General features: G+C 44.1%; 1 protein-coding gene across 3 annotated transcripts; it reads left to right on the forward strand.

The window, feature by feature from the left end:
* The first annotated feature begins 67 nt into the window (after positions 1-67).
* Positions 68-23,960, forward strand: LOC101268957 (intracellular-type I interferon receptor). Of its 3 annotated transcripts, none has more exons than XM_036963693.2 (7): positions 68-297; positions 10,375-10,501; positions 13,375-13,559; positions 18,309-18,469; positions 20,318-20,471; positions 20,632-20,789; positions 20,944-23,960. In XM_036963693.2, the coding sequence occupies exons 1-7, from the start codon at positions 246-248 to the stop codon at positions 21,322-21,324; spliced, it is 1,218 nt and encodes a 405-aa protein (XP_036819588.2). In that variant the 5' UTR covers positions 68-245; the 3' UTR covers positions 21,325-23,960.
* The last annotated feature ends 314 nt before the right edge of the window (positions 23,961-24,274 follow it).

Raw genomic sequence — 24,274 nt, forward strand, 5'->3', positions numbered from 1 at the left:
ACGTAATCACGTAGAACCAATCAGAGTAAAGTTACTGAGTTTCGACGTCATTCATACATCTCCATATATGTCATTTCGTTGGCGTCCATATCGGATTGTTTATCCGGTGATGTTCCCTTGAACCGGGAGCAACTCAACTGGCTACAGCAACTAAAGCTGGGATTGGGAAGATGAACGATCTGTGAAGGTAGTTTCTGGGGGAAAAACGTACCGTTGGATTACTTGTTAAATAATCATTATTCATCATGAAGGTGGGCTTTGCACTCGTTCTCCTCTGGTCTCTCACAATAACCAATGGTAAGTACAGCAACTAGCTAATTTAGCTGTAGTTAGAGATTCCTGTAAATGGATAGCTAACGTTACCTTCGGTCAAACTCGGTGGGTTTATATCGACTTGATTTGTAATATCTGAGAGCTATTTAAACATTCGTTTCTAATGGCGGGTGGTACGTCGGTGGTTGAAACCCGTGTGTTAACTACATGAATATAGATTATATATAGGGATACAATATTGTTGTCTTCGACTTCACTGGGTGTGTTCGTAAATTCACTGTGGAGTGTCAGATGGTGCTCCGGACGTTTTAGAAAATTCAGAGCATTGTCAGATTGACCTGTTTTAATAAATTAGGAGTGCTCTGGTTCGAGGTGTAAGGGTTGCTCCAAGCATTCAGACCACACATGCTAGTTACTTCCAGACACCTCCTTCTGACCATTTTTCTCTCGCCCTAGCAGAGCTGCTTAGTCTGTTAGCCGCACGGCCATATTTTCACGTTACAGCGCTTGTTAACGGGAAACGGAGGGACTGACGTTACCCGTGCTAAGTAGCTCGCTATCTGCTTCTCTGAACAACTGTATTTACACATTTGCGGCGTCTGTCTTTGTTTATACACTGAAAAATACTGTCGACTGCAACTGCGTTCACCTTTTAAAACCGTGTACAGTAAGTATTGATTTTGATGTGATATGCAAGTAAATGGATTTGTTTCTAGAACCGTGCCGCAATTGTGAATCGATTCACGCTTACATTGAGGTTTTTTAAATTTAAATTTTATTTCGCCTTTATTTAACCAGGTGGCCAGTTGAGAACAAGTTCTCATTTACATCTGCGATCTGGCCAAGATAAAGCGTAGCAGTGTGACACAAACAACAACACAGAGTCGGGGCGGCAGGGTAGCCTAGTGGTTTGAACGTTGGGCTAATAACCGGAAGGTTGCAAGTTGAAATCCCCGAGTTGACTGTCGTTCTGCCCCTGAACAGGCAGTTAACCCACTGTTCGTAGGCCGTCATTGAAAATAAGAATGTTCTTAAAAAAAAAAAAAATTAAGTTACACATGGAACAAACAGTACAGTCAATAACACAATAGGAAAGTCTATATACAAAGGAAGTAAGATTAGGGAGGTAAGGAAATAAATAGGCCGTAGTGGTGAAATAAATGACAATTTAGCAATTAAACACTGGAGTGAAAGATGTGCAAGTAGAGATACTGGGGTGCAAAGGAGCAACAAAAAAACAATATAGGGATGAGGTAGTTGGGTGAGCTATGTACAGGTGCAGTGATCTGTGTGCTGCTCTGACAGCTGACGTTTAAAGTTAGTGAGGGAGATATGAGTCTACAGCTTCAGTGATTTTTGCAGTTCGTTCCAGTCATTGGCAGTAGAGAACTGGGAAGGAAAGGCGGCCAAAGGAGGAATTGGCTTTGGGGGTAACCAGTGAAATATACCTGTTGGAGCATGTGCTACAGGTGGGTGCTGATATGGTGACCAGTGAGCTGAGATAAGGCGGGGCTTTACCTAGCAAACACCTATAGATGACCTGGAGCCAGTGGGTTTGTTGACGAATATGAAGTGAGGGCCAGCCAACGAGAGCATACGAGAGCATACTACCCGCAGTGGTGGGTAGTATATGGGGCTTTGGTGACAAAACAGATGGCACTGTGATAGACAGCATCCAATTTGCTGAGTAGAGTGTTTGGGGCTATTTTATAAATGACAACGCCAAAGTCTATACAAAGTTTTACTAGGGTTTGGCAGCATGAGTGAAGGATGCTTTGTTTTGTGAAATAGAAAGCCAATTATAGATTTAATTTTGGATTGGAGATGTTTAATGTGAGTCTAGAAGGAGAGTTTACAGTCTAGCCAGACACCTAGGTATTTGTAGTTGTCCACATATTCTAAGTCCGAACCGTCCAGAGTAGTGATGCTGGACGGGGTGGCAGGTGCGGGCAGCGATCGGTTGAAGAGCATGCATTTAGTTTTACTTGCTTTTAAGAGCAGTTGGAGGCCACGGAAGGAGAGTTGTATGGCATTGAAGCTCGCCTGGAGGTTAGTTAACACAGTGTCCAAAGAAGGGCCAGAGGTGTACAGAATGGTGTCGTCGGCGTAGAGGTGGATCGGAGAATCACCAGCCACAAGAGCGACGTTGATGTATGTATACAGAGAAAGAGTCAGCCTGAGAATTGAACCCTGTGGTACCCCCATAGAGACTGCCAGAGGTCCGGACAACAAGCCATGCAAACTCTATCTGAGAAGTAGTTGGTGAACCAGGCGAGGCAGTCATTTCAGAAACCAAGGCTGTTGAGTCTACCGATAAGAATGTTGTGATTGACAGGGTCGAAAGCCTTGGCCAGGTCGACGAATACAGCTACACGGTAATGTCTCTTATCGATGGCGGTTAAGATATTGTTTAGGACCTTGAGTGTGGCTGAGGTGCACCCATGACCAGCTCTGAAACCAGATTGCATAGTGGAGAAGGTACGGTGGGATTCGAAATGGTCAGTGATCTGTTTGTTAACTTGGCTTTGGAAGACCTTCGAAAGGCAGGGTAAGATAGATCTAGGTCTGTAACAGTTTGGGTCTAGGGTGTCTCCCCCTTTGAAGAGGGGGATGACAGCGGCAGCTTTCCAATCTTTGGGTCTCTCAGACGATATGAGAGGTTGAACAGGCAAGTAATAGGGGTTGCAACAATTGTGGCGGATAATTTTGGAGGTTCCTGATTGTCTAGCCCAGCTGATTTGTAGCGGTACAGATTTTTCCGCCCTTTCAGAACATGAACATCAAGAAAATGTAATGGGGCATGCTTACTTAAGATGGTGAGGAAAGCACTTTTAAAGAATAACCAGGCATCCTCTACTGATATATGTATTTGTGTATTTGTGTATTTATTATTTAACTAAGCAAGTCAGTTAAGAGCAAATCTTATTTACAATGACAGCCAAACCCGGACGACACTGGGCCAATTGTGCGCCGCCCTATGTGACTCCCAATCACGGCCGGTTGTGATACAGCCTGAAATTGAACCAGGGTCTGTAGTGACGCCTCTAGCACTGAGATGCAGTGCCTTAGACCGCTGCGCCACTCGGGAGACTGAGGTTCTTTCAACCTTTCGGTTACTGGTCCAATGCTCTAACCACTAGGCTACCCTGCCGCCTCTACACTCTAACCACTAGGCTACCCTGCCGCCCTACACTCTAACCACTAGGCTACCTGCCGTCCCTACACTCTAACCACTAGGCTACCTGCCGTCCCTACACTCTAACCACTAGGCTACCCTACCGCCCTACACTCTAACCACTAGGCTACCTGCCGTCCCTACACTCTAACCACTAGGCTACCTGCCGTCCCTACACTCTAACCACTAGGCTACCCTGCCGCCGGAGCTATGGCCAAAATTGTCTATGCTTGGTTCAGATTTGGTCCGGACAACACACATTTTATGGTATTTGCGCATTGGTGCTCCGATGTAAAAACAATCCTCGTCACATAGCAAAATATTTATTCCCATATGCGCCTAAAATGGTCGACACTGTAGAGCCCTGCATAGGATACATCACCATGAAGAGAATAACATTCATATACATAATTAATTATGCATTTTCTGTGTAGTACAGACCAGGGACCTGTAATTAAATTATGTTACTGGGTGTAAATCCACTTTATTTACTGTAGTTCAATAACTGAAAATGATATATTTTCACAGTCAATGTGTCATGTCATAGCTAACACCCCTTTCTTTCTGCAGATAGAGTTGAATTTGAATTCAAAGCAAATATTTAAGACTTTTTGGGAAACGTGGAGATGTTCAGTTAACGAAGGGAGATTTTACTGAAATTCTCTCGCCAAACTTTGCATCTGTGCAGTTCTTCCAGTAAATGTATTTTCATAAAATGTTCAGTGTAAATTGTTAAAAGTAGTCCGGCAGCGACAAAGCCTGGGCTCGAACCCAGAGTTTCTGGTGGCACAGCTAGCACTAGCCTAGCCTTAGACCACTGCCCCAGCCGGGGGGGGGGCCCTTGGCATCCATTTTTAAGTGAAAAATCTTGAGTCACAGTTTAATGCTGTCACCGTGGAATTGCCCTGTAGCCTAAGACCCTCTAGCAACCTTTTAATAGACTTGGAGAGGTTAGGTCAGGGAAGAGGAACTAAAGTCAGCAGACCCTAGCCTAGAGGTTCCTGAATTCCAATGTTCCAAATCTGTTTCAGTGCTTCAGTGACAGTTTGGAAAGTTATGCCGTTCTCCACGCTGTACAATTCCTTTATGGTTGAGTCACTTTCTGGATCTTGGATGTGTCATACTTCATGTTCAATGTTCTGTTATTTACATTGTCATCAGCAGTGTAACTGGTTTCATTGTAGCCAAGCTATTTATAACCTAGACCATGGTTAGGGTTTCTGCCACACCCTCACACTTTTTTTATAACTCCAACACCGTGGACTCCGCTTCGGAGTGCAAAGGCTGAGTTATAGGAAACGTCATAACCAGTCATAGTCATGCACAGAACAAATTAGGCAACAGGAGGATCTCGATCCAGGATTGGATTGAATGTCTCCACAGTGACCAATAAACTTAATCTTGACATCTAGCCACTTAGTTAGCAAACCAAATGCATAGCTGGAGCCCCTGAGCTGGATATAATTTGACACATCTTAGATTTCTTATAGTTATACTTGGTTTAGCAGGCACCCTGACTGTGCCCCCCCCCTGATTTAGAAAGAGGAAAAAAAGATACAGATTTGAGTCCGAGGGTGCACTGAAGCTTAGCACACACAGATGTTAGGGGAACTGTTCCCTCTAAATTAGATGCCCCCCCCCCCATCTGATGCAACATCCTGTTGAGGCATTGAGTCTCAGTCAAGCAAGCTCTACAAGGTTTTTCCGCACCAGCAGGAGTGGAAAATATCTCTGCTTTTGTTCTGGCCATTCTCACACACACATTCTCAAGTACATTATTTTGGGGGGGGGTAAAGAAGGTTTGAAATGCTTTTTAAATTTGTATACTTTTTTTGTTGGAGGGGGAAATTATGATGCAATTGGCAATTTTAGGCTCTTTTAAGCTCCTGTCTCTGAGCTCCATGGACAATTCCTTTTTTGACCTCATTGCTTGTTTTTTTGCTCTGACATGCCTTATGATGACGGTATCATTATACTCCTGATAGTGTACTCTTAACATATGGAGAAGCCTGTCTTGATTCTTAAGTAAAAATGTTAACATGAATTTGTTAATATAAACAAAATATCAATAGAAACACCCCTTTTTTCTTTTGAACAATATTATAGTCGTTTCTGTTGGCTCAACTATAGTGTGCATTGTTTTTGCAGTTCAATTGTTAAATTAAAATTTCTCTACTGTCATATCTAAGCCAATATGACACCAATATCGATGAACATTTGCAAATCAACTTGACATGCGGAACACGACACACCGCCTCTCGTCATGATCCGTCCGGCTGTTACAGAGAACCATTAGACCAGATTTTTGGCAAGGTCGCTAGCATTAGGGTATTCGGACAAGGTCGCTAGCATTAGGGTATTCGGACAAGGTCGCTAGCATTAGGGTATTCGGGCAAGGTCGCTAGCATTAGGGTATTCGGGCAAGGTCGCTTGCATTAGGGTATTCGGGCAAGGTCGCTAGCATTAGGGTATTCGGGCAAGGTCGCTAGCATTAGGGTATTCGGGCAAGGTCGCTAGCATTAGGCTATTCGGGCAAGGTCGCTAGCATTAGGCTATTCGGGCAAGGTCGCTAGCATTAGGGTATTCGGGCAAGGTCGCTAGTTTTTGGTGCAACCATTTTTATTAAATTCACAATGTGTTTCTCTCTCGGGCACATTTCTGCTCATTTAAAAACTAAGGATGTGCTACTTTTTATTTTTTATTTTTTTTAGCATTCCTAACAATGCTGACATCTTTTCAGCCCTATATCAGAGTTCTAAACCGGTCGACCAACTCAGTTGCTACGCAACAGTATCAACAGTATCAGCTATCATCTATCTAGGTAACACCAGTTGGATGAGATGCAAAGGAAGATTGATGTTTTTTTGTTGTTGTTTTTTTTTACAATTTAATCCGTTTACACAATACCCAATAATGACAAAGCAATTTTTCAGACCCTTTACTCAGTACTTTGTTGAAGCAGCTTTGGCAGCGATTACAGCCTCTAGTCGTCTTGGGTTTGACGCTACAAGCTTGGCACAACTGTATTTGGGGAGTTTCTCCCATTCTTCTCTCCAGATCCTCTCAAGCTCTCAGGTTGGATGGGGAGCGTTGCTGCCCAGCTATTTTTAAGCCTCTCCAGAGATGTTTGATCGGGTTCAAGTCCGGGCTCTGTCTGGGCCACTCAAGGACATTCAGAGACTTGTCTCGAAGCCACTACTGTGTTGTCTTGGCTGTGTGCTTATGGTCGTTGTCCTGTTGGAAGGTGAACCTTCGCCCCAGTCTGAGGTGCTGAGGGCTCTGGAGCAGGTTTTCATTAAGGATCTCTCTGTACTTTGCCCCGTTCACCTTTGCCTCTCCTGACTAGACTCCCAGTCTTTGGCACTGAAAAACATCCCCACAGCATTATACTGCCACCACCATGCTTCACCGTGGGGATGGTGCTAGGTTTCCTCCAGACGTGACATTTGGCATTCAGGCCATAAAGCTCAATCTTGGTTTCATCAGATCAGAGAATCTTGTTTCTCATTGTCAGTCCTTTAGGTGCCTTTTGGCCAACTGCAAGCGGGCTATCATGTGCCTTTTATTTTTTTGTCTGGCCACTACTGTAGAGGCCTGATTGGTGGAGTGCTGCGGAGATGGTTGTCCTTTTGGAAGGTTCTTCCATCTCCACAGAGGAACTCTGGAGACCTGTCAGTGACCATCAGGTTCTTGGTCAGATCCTTGATTGCTCAGTTTGGCCGGGCTGCCACCTTTAGGAAGGTTCTTGGTAGTTCCAAACTTCTTTAATTTAAGAATGATGGAGGCCACAGTGTTCCTGGGGACCAGAATTTTTGTTGGTACCCTTCCCTAGATCTGTAGCTTGACACAGTCCTGTCTCTGAGCTCCATGGACAATTCCTTTTTGACCTCATTGCTTGTTTTTTTTGCTCTGACATGCTCTATCAACTGTGGGTCCTTTATCTAGACAGGTGTGCCTTTCCAAATCTTGTCCAGTCAATTGTTGCAGAAACATCTCAAAGATGGTCAAACAACATCATAATAATCATCCCTTGCTCGTGTGCAGTCAAACTCCATGCTTACTAACTTTGTTAGCGATGTGATAAAATGAGTGTCTTTGAACCCAACAACTGTTAAGGAAAAAAAATAACCAAAGATGACTAAACATTCAATCAGTACTGAAAATCCAACTTTTTGGAAAAAAAATGTGCTGTCATCACCAGACGGACAATTTTTAAGTCAAGTTGATGCATCTATTACAGGGTTTGTAGCGTACCGCCTAGCGTCACTGCCCTGGGATATGACGGTCTTGGGTTCGATATGTAGACAATTCTCTTTCGTGTGTAATGAGCCTATAGCCTGCAGTTCCATCTTGAGCTTTCATTTGAAGCATGTTGCTGTACGTGGCTTGTTTTGGATCATTTGCAAAGACATTGGCAACTTTATTGTAGTCAAATTTTGTTCTCGGGTTATCGCAGTCACAGAGCAACCAGATAAAACCATGTGATTTAATGTTTCCTGGAGAGAATAGGTGGAGTTCGCCTTGTTGTCCTCAGGAATTTCCTTTTTCGGCTTCCAACCAATTTGCATACTCTACAAGTACATCAAATTTCCAGAGTGGGCTCTGCTAATTCTGTGTGAATCAGTTTATGAGCACTACCAACACAGTGAATGGGGAAAATGGATTCAAAGTCAATCCATCTGCTGGTGACTTGCTGAATGTGCAATCCTAAAGGAGGGCTGTGATTGGTTAATGATCTATAATGTCCATTTCTATGTAATAGATGGATCATATCATTAAAAGTACCAGAGCCTACTCTGGAAATGTTTCTTCTGAAGAAGAGTATATTGTTTACAAACGGTATGTCTCTAAAAATAAGCTAAATCGAAAAGTGTCCTTTTGAGATATCAATATTTTTAATGTTGATTAAATTAATGTGACAATTTTTTTTTGTTTTTTATAGTCTAGACATACTCCTTATTTAGAGAGAACACTACAAGGAATTATAATGACGCCAAGATGTCTATCATGTACGTGTTTACAGATCATTAGGGTCTTAAATGGCCACTTTAATCACGTTTAAATTATAATAATAATAATAATAGTTTGCTACAAAGGTAAACAGCATGTTAAACATCCTTCCTCCCAATGCTGTTCCTATGTGAGAATTACAAGAACATTCTGACATAATGAAAATATTTCTCGCTGGTGTGGAATCGGCCAATAGAAACGCTGGCGTGGAATCGGCCAATAGAAACGCTGGCTAGTGAGGTCACTGTCATTGTTGCCAGTCTATTGTTTCTTTCTCACCACAGGGCTGTGTTCGCTTATTTGTTCTTCAGAGATTTTAAATATTGGATCAATTCCTCTTTGTTGAATATTTCATGTTGTCCACAGGACATGTGAATTGGTGGTTGGCTGTGAAGAAATACAGTGTCGTGTATTTGGCTATGCCGGATTAAGTGATATGACATGCTATTCTATAAAATCATTTCTCTGTAATTAATATTACTTGATTGAGCTAATCATGTAAATGTAATTAACTAGAGAGTCGGCACCACGAAATAATATTTATAGAGCTGTTCTCTTAATAAACTCTTAAAGACCTAGGAATATTTTACATCAATAGCAGTCAATATTAATCGTCGTCTTAATTCAGTCTCATCTGAAAGTTGTAAATTCTTGGTTATCTGCATGAACCCTGGCTAACAAGTTGAATCAGCAATACAAAATTGGGTTTAATTATTTATTTACTAAATACCTAACTAATCACACAGAATTACACATACACATAATTAAATCATAACTTGATTACAAATGATGTCATAAAGGAAAACGTCCCTAGCGGGCAGAACAGATTTGACAGCTTGTTACACAAAAGAAAAAGGGCTGGGTTTGAGTGAAACAGCGGGAAGACTGTGGAACAAAGGAGAAAGCTATGCTATCGTGAATACAGTATCTTATGCATTCTAAATTACCGGCCATTTGGAAAAGGAAAATACAATAAATATTTACTCTGAGCTGCGCTTCGGTAGGTTGGCGGTAGATGGAAGGCCGTGTTGCCCAACCGAGTCCTTTGAAGAATGTCTCTGCTGGTAAATTGGATACGTTGTTGTGTGGTAGATGGGATACTCTGTCTGTTCCTTCTGCTGCTGTTGCAAATTCAATGGCTAGGAGGTATCACTTCTGTAGTGAATAAGAGTTCAAAGGTCATACCATTCGCAACCAAAGCTCACGCTGATGTTGGCTTCGTTCTGTAGTTATTATCTGAACCATTCTGACATCTTCCTCACATCCTCGGAACAGGAGGTTATATTGTCGTCAAGGCTTTATATAGGAAGGGAGAGGAGGGCGTTTTTGAAAAGTTTTATAGCCCATGTCCCTTCACAGGGGAGGGCCACTGATTGACCTTATGAAAACCCAAATCTCACATTTTAGAAGCTAAAATCACATTTCATCCCATCATGAATAATTTCATATTCAAACATTTTAAATTGAACAACAATTCCATGTGAATCCGATAACCCTGATGTGTAGACTTTCCACTGTAGCGTTTATGTCATCTTATCATTGATGATAATGTCTCAGATGACAACCAAATTGACATCATATTCATTCATACCATATGTTCAATTGGTCAGATTACCAGAATATAGTTCATTTCCCCCCACCTTCTGATGTTCCCGGAATCTCTATGTTATCCAAAGGGGTTTGCAAATGTAACATCAGTAGGGTGGAGAGAGGAAAGAGGTATTTGACTGTCATAAACCTACACCCTGGCCAACAGCCTAAAGTATGCAAATGTTGAGGCTATTTTAACTTCAAAGTTGCTGCCGAATCAGTTGCTTATATCCAACTCCCATCATGTAACATGTAAACAACACGGTACCAAACAGTGAAGAACTATTCAGTGACCCGGTCTGCCTGTCTTACTCTCTGTGTTCCAGTGCTTGCAGAGCTGCCTCAACCTCAGAACCTGACTCTGCTCACCCTGAACACACAGTATGTACTGACGTGGGACTGGGACCAGACGACCACAGGCAACTCTGTTAGCTTCACTGTAGAGTACATGGCGTAAGTCACCAGATGCACTCACACCACCCCCGCAGACCCCTCCTACATGTCACATACTGTATTTCACCTCCCCCTCCTACATGTCACATACTGTAGTTCACCTCCCCCTCCTACATGTCACATACTGTATTTCACCTCTTCCTACATGTCACATACTGTAGTTCACCTCCCCCTCCTACATGTCACATACTGTATTTCACCTCCTCTTCCTACATGTCACATACTGTAGTTCACCTCCCCCTCCTACATGTCACATACTGTATTTCACCTCCCCCTCCTACATGTCACATACTGTATTTCACCTCCCCCTCCTACATGTCACATACTGTATTTCACCTCCCCCTCCTACATGTCACATACTGTATTTCACCTCCCCCTCCTACATGTCACATACTGTATTTCACCTCCCCCTCCTACATGTCACATACTGTATTTCACCTCCCCCTCCTACATGTCACATACTGTATTTCACCTCCTCTTCCTACATGTCACATACTGTAGTTCACCTCCCCCTCCTACATGTCACATACTGTATTTCACCTCCCCCTCCTACATGTCACATACTGTATTTCACCTCCCCCTCCTACATGTCACATACTGTATTTCACCTCCCCCTCTACATGTCACATACTGTAGTTCACCTCCCCCTCCTACATGTCACATACTGTAGTTCACCTCCCCTCCTACATGTCACATACTGTAGTTCACCTCCCCTTCCTACATGTCACATACTGTATTTCACCTCCCCTCCTACATGTCACATACTGTATTTCACCTCCCCCTCCTACATGTCATACTGTATTTCACCTCCCCCTCCTACATGTCATACTGTATTTCACCTCCCCCTCCTACATGTCACATACTGTATTTCACCTCCCCCTCCTACATGTCACATACTGTATTTCACCTCCCCCTCTACATGTCACATACTGTAGTTCACCTCCCCCTCCTACATGTCACATACTGTAGTTCACCTCCCCTCATACATGTCACATACTGTATTTCACCTCCCCTTCCTACATGTCACATACTGTACTGTATTTCACCTCCCCCTCCTACATGTCACATACTGTAGTTCACCTCCTCTTCCTACATGTCACATACTGTAGTTCACCTCCTCTTCCTACATGTCACATACTGTAGTTCCCCTCCCCCTCCTACATGCACATACTGTATTTCACCTCCCCCCCTACATGTCACATACTGTATTTCACCTCCCCCTCCTACATGCACATACTGTATTTCACCTCCTACATGTCACATACTGTAGTTCACCTCCTACATGTCACATACTGTATTTCACCTCCCCTTCCTACATGTCACATACTGTATTTCACCTCCCCCTCCTACATGTCACATACTGTACTGTAGTTCACCTCCCCTCCTACATGTCACATACTGTACTGTAGTTCACCTCCCCCTCCTACATGTCACATACTGTACTGTAGTTCACCTCCCCCTCCTACATGTCACATACTGTAGTTCACCTCCCCCTCCTACATGTCACATACTGTAGTTCACCTCCCCTCCTACATGTCACATACTGTAGTTCACCTCCCCCTCCTACATGTCACATACTGTAGTTCACCTCCCCTCCTACATGTCACATACTGTAGTTCACCTCCCCTTCCTACATGTCACATACTGTATTTCACCTCCCCTCCTACATGTCACATACTGTATTTCACCTCCCCCTCCTACATGTCATACTGTATTTCACCTCCCCCTCCTACATGTCATACTGTATTTCACCTCCCCCTCCTACATGTCACATACTGTATTTCACCTCCCCCTCCTACATGTCACATACTGTACTGTAGTTCACCTCCCCCTCCTACATGTCACATACTGTACTGTAGTTCACCTCCCCCTCCTACATGTCACATACTGTACTGTAGTTCACCTCCCCCTCCTACATGTCACATACTGTAGTTCACCTCCCCTTCCTACATGTCACATACTGTACTGTAGTTCACCTCCCCCTCCTACATGTCACATACTGTACTGTAGTTCACCTCCCCCTCCTACATGTCACATACTGTAGTTCACCTCCCCTCCTACATGTCACATACTGTAGTTCACCTCCCCCTCCTACATGTCACATACTGTACTGTAGTTCACCTCCCCTCCTACATGTCACATACTGTAGTTCACCTCCCCTCCTACATGTCACATACTGTACTGTAGTTCACCTCCCCCTCCTACATGTCACATACTGTACTGTAGTTCACCTCCCCCTCCTACATGTCACATACTGTAGTTCACCTCCCCTCCTACATGTCACATACTGTACTGTATTTCACCTCCCCCTCCTACATGTCACATACTGTAGTTCACCTCCCCTCTTACATGTCACATACTGTACTGTAGTTCACCTCCCCCTCCTACATGTCACATACTGTAGTTCACCTCCCCCTCCTACATGTCACATACTGTATTTCACCTCCCCTTCCTACATGTCACATACTGTAGTTCACCTCCCCTCCTACATGTCACATACTGTACTGTATTTCACCTCCCCCTCCTACATGTCACATACTGTAGTTCACCTCCCCTCCTACATGTCACATACTGTACTGTAGTTCACCTCCCCCTCCTACATGTCACATACTGTACTGTAGTTCAACTCCCCTCCTACATGTCACATACTGTAGTTCATCACCCCTCCTACATGTCACATACTGTAGTTCACCTCCCCCTCCTACATGTCACATACTGTACTGTATGTCACCTCCATGTCACATGATACCGTATTTCACCTCCTACACCCAAACAGTGACTCGTCTGCTTTATTTTACCACCATGAGAGTCATGATCTGGTATTAGGCCAAGACTGCCTCTCATCACTGACCCTCTTGCTCGCTCCCCAACAGGAAGTACAAGATGAAAATGAAGAAGAAGAACTGGAGCCGTGTGTGTGAAAGGACCACACGCACCCGCTGTGACCTCACAGGTTCTGATCTGCACTACCTGGGAATGTACGTTCTCAGAGTCCGAGCCAGCGCAGACGGAGTCAACTCGGACTGGGTCAACAAAGACTTCTGCCCTGATATCGATGGTGAGAGGAATGGGAGAAGGCAGACAGACTTGAGCACAGATGGGGGGAAAACTAAATGAGAGAAGAAAATCAACACCGTTGCGAACATTCACACATTTAAACGCCCACCAACACCTACACACCAACACCTACACACCAACACCCACACACCAACACCTACACACCAACAGCCACAAGCGCGTGTTGATTGGGTTTGAGTTTATTTAATTTTTTACAGGGACAGTGCACATTAATCAACGTTTCAGTAAAAGTGCCGGTTTTAGCCAGCCGGCTAACTTTCAACCGCAGTCCCTGGGCAGGTTATTAAAAACAATTACAATATAGACAATCATTGAGCAGTGAGCACACGCAGAGCAACGTAGGACAAGCAAGACGTAGCATACACGCAGAGCAACACAGGACAAGCAAGACGTAGCATACACGCAGAGCAACATAGGACAAGCAAGACGTAGCATACAGACAGATTAACATAGGACAAGCAAGACGTAGCATACAGACAGATTAACATAGGACAAGCAAGACGTAGCATACACGCAGAGCAACACAGGACAAGCAAGACGTAGCATACACGCAGAGCAACATAGGACAAGCAAGACATAGCATACAGACAGGACAAGCAAGACGTAGCATACAGACAGAGCAACACAGGACAAGCAAGACGTAGCATACAGACAGAGCAACACAGGACAAGCAAGACGTAGCATACAGACAGAGCAACATAGGACAAGCAAGACGTAGCATACAGACAGATTAACATAGGACAAGCAAGACGTAGCATACAGACAGATTAACATAGGACAAGCAAGACGTAGCATACAGACAGAGCAACATAGGACAAAAAGCAGCAAGATAAAATTCACAAAAGCAACAAAGTGTTTCCATACTTCACAAGCTACAGACAACATGGAAAATGGCAACACAGCTAGTGACCATGTTCACAAATCTGATTGACCTTTTAGCCATTTTGTGAAAGTGTGATATGTGGTGCAGTTATGTGTGTCTGATGGCAGTGTATTCCAGACATGGGAAGCTCTCACAGAGGAAACGGATTTACTAAAGGTGCTTTTCCTTAAGGGAACTATACAGTCACCTCTCATGGCGGACCTAGTGGATCTGCTGCCATTTGTCTGGGTTTTCTGTTTAACAAAAAGTGGAGTGGAGCCAGAGCCAGGCCATTTAGGATCTTGAATACAAGACATGCGTAGGTGTATTGCACAATATTTTTCCTGCTCAGGAGCTCATGCTTTCTGAGGATGTAACAGTGATGATGGCTATTGGGCTTCCTATCAAGCACTTTGAGAGCCTGCTTGTTGACAGACTGAATAGGTTTTAATGTTGTACAGGAAGCTTGGGCCCAACTAGTCAAGCAGTATGTTAAGTGGGGGAGTATCATAGATTTGAAGTACAGTTTTGCTACCTCTGTAGTCATGAGCTAGGTTGAATTTGGTTATTTGAATGACCTTTTTCACCTGCTTTTTAAAAGAGAGGTTGGAATCAAGTATGATGCCAAGATACTTAAAATCAGATACCACCTGGAGCTTCTCCCCTGACACATAGACATCTGGCTCAGTAGCATCTGTTGCCCTCTTTGTGAAGAACATGCAAACAGTTTTTTTTTTTTTCACATTGAGATGCAAACACGAGTCGCTGAGCCACTTTGTAACCTGGACCATTACAGTAGTGAGTTCTTGTGCAGCTTGTTGTTTGCTCTGCATGCACATATATCACTATCACTATATATCACTATTAATCACAATGACTTATTCTAGCGCATCTAATATTGAGATTGCTTTTCAGGACTTATAGTTGGCTTTTGATGTTATTCAGAGGCATCTTTTCAAATTGACACTTGTGCTTAATGCTAACAGATGTTAACAGATGGTGTCACACATTTGATAGGGTCACCTATAAGTATCTTGGGAATTGGTTAGATGAAAAGCTGAATTTGAAACTATTGATAACCTGACGAAGAAACTGACGTTGAAATTGGGTTTCTATTTTAGGAACAAATCTTGCTTTTCAATATCTGTCAGAAAGGATCTTGTTCGAAGCACTTTAGCGGTCCTCGATTTATGGTGATATTGTCTATATGCAGACATCCACAAGTACCTTACATTAAGTCCAGAGTGTATCATGGTGCTTCAAGATTCATGAAAAATGCTACATCAATTACCCATGGTGCAATGTACCTCTCCACCAGGAGGCTAAAGCACTGGTACACAACTCCCTTTGTATCTCTGTTCATTACTGACCAGATCAGTCACTCAATACAGTCTTCGTTCAGTCGCCGCTGTCCTTGTCTTGAACTGAGATGGGGAAGGCTAAAACTGAGATGGGGAAAGCAATCTTTTTCCCATAATGCCTTCATCTTGAAATATGCTTCGAAAGATATTAAAGTTATGGGAGTTAGTGTCTTTGCCTGTTTTTAAGACGCTGATCGACGACACTGTTTGTGATAGCTGCAGTTGTTTCTAATCTTCAAATATATCTGTAACTTGTGACACTTAAGCTGTGTTCGAATACTCACACGAACTGCTCTAACTGTACTATTAGTGACTTAAATTGAGTATGTAGTCTGCTTATTGGTCATAGTGTGGATGTCGTTAGTATGCCAAAAGTTCCCGGATGTTGTACTGAATTTTAACAAAGTATACAAGCAGTAGACACAATTTCTGTGCTTTTAGGGCCCATAATGCAAATCCTCAGAAAAGGGGGTGTGGCTTCACAACATTGTAGTATTTGTAGTAAATGGTTGAAAATAAGCAGCCGAGGTCTGACGAGAGAGAGGATACAAATTCTCATTGCTTTAACTAATTACGACAAATGTTGAGTAATGTAATAAAGTAATTACTTTTCAAATAAGTTACATATTTTGTTAGCTACGCTATCCTTACGAACCACATAGCATATTACAGCAGTATGTACTGGTTTGTGAGCTAGCTAGCTACCTAACGTTAGTTGGCTACTAATACATTGGACTTGCCAGTATATTAACTATCTAACTACCCAACGTTTATTGACTTGATTATTCACGTCATGCTTAGCTAAGTGCTATAGTCGTTGTGTGTTCTCAATGGACATTGTTAATTCACTCTGGCTAGCTACTCCGATTTCAGAGCACTCTCTTGTGCCAGAGCGCAGAATAAATTATGAATTTATGAACGTGCTTCTACACCTGCATTGCTTGCTGTTTGGGGTTTTAGGCTGGGTTTCTGTACAGCACTTTGAGATATCAGCTGATGTACGAAGGGCTATAAAAATACATTTGATTTGAACTCGCAATACCGGTGTCAGTAAACATCCGCAAAAAAAAAAAGCGTAATTACATTCTTTCCATTAGCACAGTTGGTTACCAACGCTCTGGATAACATGAAACCAGCCTAACCAGCTCTGCTAGGGCGAGTACAATGGTCAGAGTGAAGTGTTCTCTCATTTGTGTCTGGAAGTAGCTAGCCAACGTTAGCCAGTTAGCTTGGGTGCTTGACTTCCGCTTTTGAGGCCAGAGCGTCCGATGTGCTCTCTGAACTCTCCCAGAGCGACGCGCTCTGAATTTATGAATGCCCAGATCGCATTCTGGCACGTCCGATTTACGAACCCACCCGAAGTTGTGGGATGTCTAGCTAGTAATCTGCAACGCTAACAAGCTAGCAAGACTTTGCACAGCAACGGTATCAATTTCCGGTAGACAGGCGACGTGCAAGTACCCTCAACTGAAAGGATACCGTTAGTTTACAGTTAACTAAAATGAATTAATAGTATGTTTTATTTACTCATTAAGTAATACAGTATGTTAGTATCGGTAGTTGGTTTCTATGACTACGCTGCTATTTCCCTGTTTTGCCTTCTTGCCTCGCAAAACAGGTTAACATCAATGTGTCACGAAGCTCAAAGCCCGTAACAAAAGGGAGACAACGAGTAACTAAGTACAATATACAATGGTGTGTGTAATCAGTAGTGTAAGTGAGTGTTTTGCATACATGAATGTGATAATGCAGGGTGTTGAAAGGTGCCAAAGCAAACAACCCAAAAAAAAACACCAAGATACACAAAAATCTATAAAGGTGTCTGCATGGAGAGAGTCTCCTCCATGAATGGGGAAGTGGTGTATTTATCCTAGGAGACACCGGGCCCAGGTGTTTCCCATGTAGCTGACGACCCTCCCAACTCCGCCCACCGGCATCCTAATAAGGAAACTAGAACAAAGGGAGAATACGGCAGACAGAGTGGGAGGGTCGTCACAAATGGGTCTTACCTGGTTAAATACAATTAAAATAACGCGCCAACACACAACACTATCCTCCTGCACACACACACACACACACACAACACTATCCTCGCGCGCACACAACACTATCATCGGCGCACACACACAACACTATCATCGCGCGCATGTAACAGTATAAGTTTAAACCGTCCCCTCGCCCATACCCGGGCGCGAACCAGGGACCTTCTGCACACATCAACAACTGACACCCACGAAGCATCGTTACCCATCGCTCCACAAAAGCCGCGGCCCTTGCAGAGCAAGGGGAACAACTACTTCAAGGTCTCAGAGCAAGTGACGTAACTGATTGAAACGCTATTTAGCGCACACCGCTAACTAAGCTAGCCGTTCCACATCCGTTACACGCACACACAACACTATTAGTTAATCTGTCATTCACCAAGAATCATTCCCAGGACTCTGGAGTTGGCTGTATTGTAACTCTTGAGTTTATTTAGGTCTTATCTGTTCTTCCCCCTGTCTAGCTTCGTTGGGCCCACCGTCCAGGGTGGAGCTGGCTCCTGTGGGGAACCTGCTGGATGTGACCATCTCTGACCCCCTGACCAGCACCCAGCACTCCATGAAGGAACACGTCCTTTTCCTGTACTACCGCATCCTGTACTGGAGCCGCTCTGATGACCCTCAGGTACTGGCACAACCTTCTGCCTTGTTTTGTTGCCTAAAGACTCCTGGGCCTCCCCTCAGTAACCCTGGGACTGCTGTCACCTGGGCCTCCCTCAGTAACCCTGGGACTGCTTTCACCTGGGCCTCCCCTCAGTAACCCTGGGACTGCTATCACCTGGGCCTCTCCTCAGTAACCCTGGGACTGCTATCACCTGGGCCTCCCCTCAGTAACCCTGGGACTGCTGTCACCTGGGCCTCCCCTCAGTAACCCTGGGACTGCTGTCACCTGGGCCTTCCCTCAGTAACCCTGGGACTGCTGTCACCTGGGCCTTCCCTCAGTAACCCTGTAACTGCTATAAAATACCAGAAACTACAACATGTAACATTCTAAACAACAAACTTAAGGATAGGAACACAAGTGTGTTTTTCTATTGTTGGATTCGGGGTAGACTTTGATAAGGCATTGATAAGGGGAGATGGGTGGAGATCTTAGAACCTAACAATGTCACTGAGGGAGAGAGGGTATTGTAACGTTTACATTATGTCAGGATATGTCACTGAGGGAGAGAGGGTATTGTAACGTTTACATTATGTCAGGATATGTCACTGAGGGAGAGAGGGTAACGTGTAACGTTTACATTATGTCAGGATATGTCACTGAGGGAGAGAGGGTAACGTGTAACGTTTACATTATGTCAGGATATGTCACTGTTAGCCACCAGGGATCCTCTGGGAGGAGAAGACAGTCTGGTATCAATCACCATGACAGCCTTGAGTTGGGGAGGAGTGAGCACTTTGGGGTAGAGGTCAGATGAACTGAGGAAGAACTGATATCACCAAGGTTCTGTCTAACAACAGAGATGCATTGGCTGTTGGGTTGTGGAAGAGGAGACTCAGCCTAGGAGATAGGGTTAAATATCAATGCTTGTGTTTTTTTTTTTTTTTTTTTTTTGTCCGAATCACCGCTGTAACGACCCTTTGGGAAGAATTAAACTTGGTTTAGCTTCTCTAGTGCCCGTGAGTTATTTAGCATTATGCAGGGAACTGGTTGGTGCTTTGTATTCTAGAAGGATTTGAAGTGTTCTATGGTGGTGCTCTGTTTTCTAGAAGGTTTTGAAGTGTTCTATGATGGGGCTTTGTATTCTGGAAGGTTTTGAAGTGTTCTATGATGGTGCTTTGTATTCTAGAAGGTTGTGAAGTGTTCTATGATGGGGCTTTGTATTCTGGAAGGTTGTGAAGTGTTCTATGATGGGGCTTTGTATTCTAGAAGGTTGTGAAGTGTTCTATGATGGGGCTTTGTATTCTGGAAGGTTGTGAAGTGTTCTATGATGGTGCTTTGTATTCTAGAAGGTTTTGAAGTGTTCTATGATGGTGCTTTGTATTCTAGAAGGTTGTGAAGTGTTCTATGATGGTGCTTTGTATTCTAGAAGGTTTTGAAGTGTTCTATGATGGTGCTTTGTATTCTAGAAGGTTGTGAAGTGTTCTATGATGGTGCTTTGTATTCTGGAAGGTTTTGAAGTGTTCTATGTCAGTTGTTCCATGTTCTCTGGAACTCTTCCAGTTGAAACAACATCAATAACCCTTCTGCTGTGTCCCTGTGTTACACCAGAGCAGATAGGTATGATTTATATATCATCTGTATATCCCAAACCTTTCCTGGAGTACCCCCAACCGTTCCACTTTTTGAGACGTATTCAGGACTAGCACATCTGATTCAACTTGTGAAGGGCTTGATGAGTTCACCACTAGAATCCCATGTGCTCCTACTGGAATGGGTGAAATAAGTGGAACGTCTGGGGGGGTAGTGCAAGACAGGGCAGCGTATCCCAACCCTGTCTGATTTTATAACGTGTTCTTATTGGATGTTCAGGGTCTGAAGCCTAAAGTGTTGGACTCTAGCAACAACCTGGTGACGCTGCCTGAGTTGGAGGCCTGGACGTGGTACTGTGTCATGATCCAGTCTCGCTACGACTACTACAACAAGACTAGCAGCTACACAGAACCCCAGTGCATGCAGACGGAGGGTAGGAATGAACACTTGACACTAAAGGCTTGGAGATTGGTTTCCAAATTGCTTGACAAATTACCTACCTGTATAATGTGTGTGTAGAGATGCCAGAGAGCGTGTTTTACAGGAGTAATTGCATAATAAGGCCACTAAAGTGTGACTGTTCTCGTCCTCAGGTGACACCCCGTACGGGCAGATCTTCCTGTACTTCCTGGTCTCCATGATGGTGTGTTTCCTGCTCGTGTTGCTTTCCTCCTACGCCTTCTTCAGGTTCTACAGAGGCCTCAAAAACACCTTTTACCCCTCTATCCAGCTGCCTGCACACATCCAGGAGGTAGGCCTCACAAACGCTTACTCAACAGTAAACAGCATAACAGTAGTATCCAGGTGTACCGTCCATCCTCTTGGTTGGTGGGTGTGTCTGTGTGTTTAAGGGTGGTTGGGAATAAGTAATGACAATTTATCTTTCTCTCTTCCCCTCCCCCCAGTACCTCTGTGACTTCTCCCCCGGCTCCGACATGCCCCGCCTCCTCACTGCTGATTCAGAGGCGGAGCTGTGCTGTGATAAGCTGACCATCTGTCCTGAGGTGGTGCTACTGGAGATACACGTCCCTCCTCCCCTCACAGCGCCCCCCTCAGAGCTGGAGCAGGACAGCGGCAGGCACATCCGCCAGGACAGCGGAGACTCTGGAATCTACTCCACAGAGGGAGGCTCCGCCCAGCAGGGTCGTAGTGGTGGGGAGCCAATCAGGAGAGACCAGGAAGTGGACTCCTGGCAGACACTGGAGCAGGTCAAGATGGAGGAGATGGGGAGAGAGTTGGCTGACGAAAGAGATCTGGACGAGGGGGTTGTGGATGTTTGCGTCTGAGGAGAAATGGAGAGAGGAGAGCTGGGTGGAAAGCATCAATGATGGTTGGCGATTTGTAACGAGGAAATGAGAACGGTTGCACAGAATGTTCTCAAGTCTCCGTCTTGCTGCTTTTCCTCAAAGGACACTGAAGACGATGACGTCTCTGAGCCAAAGACGCATCGTCACCTGTCCTGCCTACATTAAAGGAAACATCTACTCCAAAACTATCTCATGATATTGTTTCATTAAGTGCACTGTTGACACAGTCCCAAAATGTTTTGCATGTCAACAGATACGTTTTCAAAATAGTGGACGTTCAAGAAGCAAAGTGTCACGTGATGTAAAATGCATCATTGGAGCCAAGTGCTTCTTGAAAGTCCAATATTTTGAAAACGTATCTGTTGACATGCAAAACATTTTGGGACTGTGTCAACAGTGGACTTAATGAATCCCATGTTGCTGTGTTTTTTTTTTTCAAGGGTATAGAAACAAGCTTTAAAATGTCAGATTTAGTATGAGGGTGGGGGCCCATTTGACTTCAAGATTTCTAAAAGACCCCGGTCCATCTTGCTTTTCTATGGCCGGTGTAATGACTGACATGTTTTAGTGTAGTTTGGAACACGTTTATCTCATCTCAAGACTCGGCTGGTCACAGCCAAGGGCGTACTTTCTGTTCCCAGTGAATTCTGACACTGTCGCTCCATTTTAGCGTCCTGTGAAGTGTGTGAATCCAGGGGGAAACAGGGTAGCTCATTGTGTTTAAACGACAGGGTATCAGTTTCAACAATTTCAATCCTAAAAAATCAACCTATTTTTCCAGTCAAGATATTTTCTTGAAAAGGAATGGTTCTGGTTAATTCATCTTCAAAACGAATCCTGTCGTGTGTTTGTGTGTGTGTGTGTGTGCCTTGGATAGATAAGACAGTACATTGGCAGCAGTGCATTTCGTGTGTGGGCGTGTGTTGTCAGTGTAAGTACTGAATGTCTGAGAGTCCTGTGTGTGTGCGTGCTTAGTATAGATGATAGACAGTACATTGGCAGTAGCGTATTTGGTGTGTGTTGTTAGTGTAAGTACTGAATGTCCTGTGTGTACATAGTCAATGCATGTAGTCCGGGTAGCCATTTGAAGAGCTATTTCGCAGTCTTAAGGCTTGGTTATAGAAGCTGTTCAGGGTCGTGTTGGTTCCAGACGTGGTGCACTGTGGTTGCTCGAGTCTTTCACAACGTTTGGGGCCTTCCTCTTGACACCGCCTGGTATAGTGGTCCTGGATAGCAGGGAGCTCTGCCCGGGTGATGGACTGGGCCGTAATCCGTGGTGGTTTGCCCTGCCACATCTGAGTGCCTGTTGTTTTTTTTATTTTTTATTGTGTTACTTTTAGAAACATTTAATTAGTTTTGTCCTTTTATGATTCTTATAGAATCTGACATCAGGAAGTGTCATGTTTTCTCTCTGATACCTTATTATTTGACTTCATCTTTGTTTTGAAAGGTGCTTTGGTCCGACTGTTACTGGTTGGGCCCCTGAGTTTTAAACAAGAACTGAATCCCTGAAGGTCTATGTTTATTGATGTCTCTCTTCCTCTTTCTGATGGTTTGTTCGCTGAGGTGGAACAACTTCCACCTAGAGCAGGGCTGCCCAACCCTCTTCCTGGAGATCTACTGTCCTGTAGGTTTTCAGTCCAACCCTAATTTAACATTTCTGATTCCGCTAGTTAAGGTCTTGTTGAGCAGCTAATGAGTAGAATCAGGTATGTTTTTTTAAATTAAGGTTGGACTGAAAACCCACAGGACGGTACATCTCCAGGAAGAGGGTTGGCCTGAAAACCCACAGGACGGTACATCTCCAGGAAGAGGGTTGGCCTGAAAACCCACAGGACGGTAGATCTCCAGGAAGAGGGTTGGCCTGAAAACCCACAGGACGGTAGATCTCCAGGAAGAGGGTTGGCCTGAAAACCCACAGGACGGTACATCTCCAGGAAGAGGGTTGGACTGAAAACCCACAGGACGGTAGATCTCCAGGAAGAGGGTTGGCCTGAAAACCCACAGGACGGTACATCTCCAGGAAGAGGGTTGGACTGAAAACCCACAGGACGGTACATCTCCAGGAAGAGGGTTGGACTGAAAACCCACAGGACGGTAGATCTCCAGGAAGAGGGTTGGACTGAAAACCCACAGGACGGTACATCTCCAGGAAGAGGGTTGGCCTGAAAACCCACAGGACGGTACATCTCCAGGAAGAGGGTTGGCCTGAAAACCCACAGGACGGTACATCTCCAGGAAGAGGGTTGGGCAGCCCTGGCCTAGAGGCTTTTCCACTACATTTTGGCAAAGTTAAAACAAGGAAATACTCAGCATAGCATTTGGATAAGAAGTGACATGAAACCAAATGCATTAACAAATCGCCATACCTTGGTATCTGTCAAAGCCTCATAACCACAGCCAATGCAAATGTTTATCGTCTACGCTTTATACCAAGCTGACGTCTGAAGGAGAGTTATAATTACCTAGTGTGAGTCAAGTAGTCCTGGTGAATAGTGTTCCCAAAATATCGTTGCATTTTATATCGTTGGGCATGCTGTGCAATACTGAACGTGCTGTAAACTATTGCTTCCAAATGGAGTTGAATTCCTATTAAAGAAAGTATCTCTCATCTCATACCCCTTGCCCCAGGCCTTTTATTGCATACTGACACTGTACTGATTTTTCTGTGTAGTCTGTTAATTTATTAATCACACTGGGGCGGGAAGATGTGATTGTGAACATGTTGCCTCACGTAGGTTATTGATAGATTCTGGGTTAAACCTTAGACCATTGTTTATATTCAGAAGTATCTTATTTAAGGAGTGATAGCGACTGGTTTTTGTTTTACATCAGAAGTTAATGGTTATCTGTAGGAGCCAGATGGCTTTGGAATGTGTTGGGTGGACGGGAGGAAGTCACAGGATTGCTATAGGGGATACGGATTGTG

Source organism: Oncorhynchus mykiss, chromosome 3 (assembly GCF_057628025.1).
Source record: "Oncorhynchus mykiss isolate SJ-2025 chromosome 3, ASM5762802v1, whole genome shotgun sequence".
NCBI classification, from domain to species: Eukaryota; Metazoa; Chordata; class Actinopteri; order Salmoniformes; family Salmonidae; genus Oncorhynchus; species Oncorhynchus mykiss.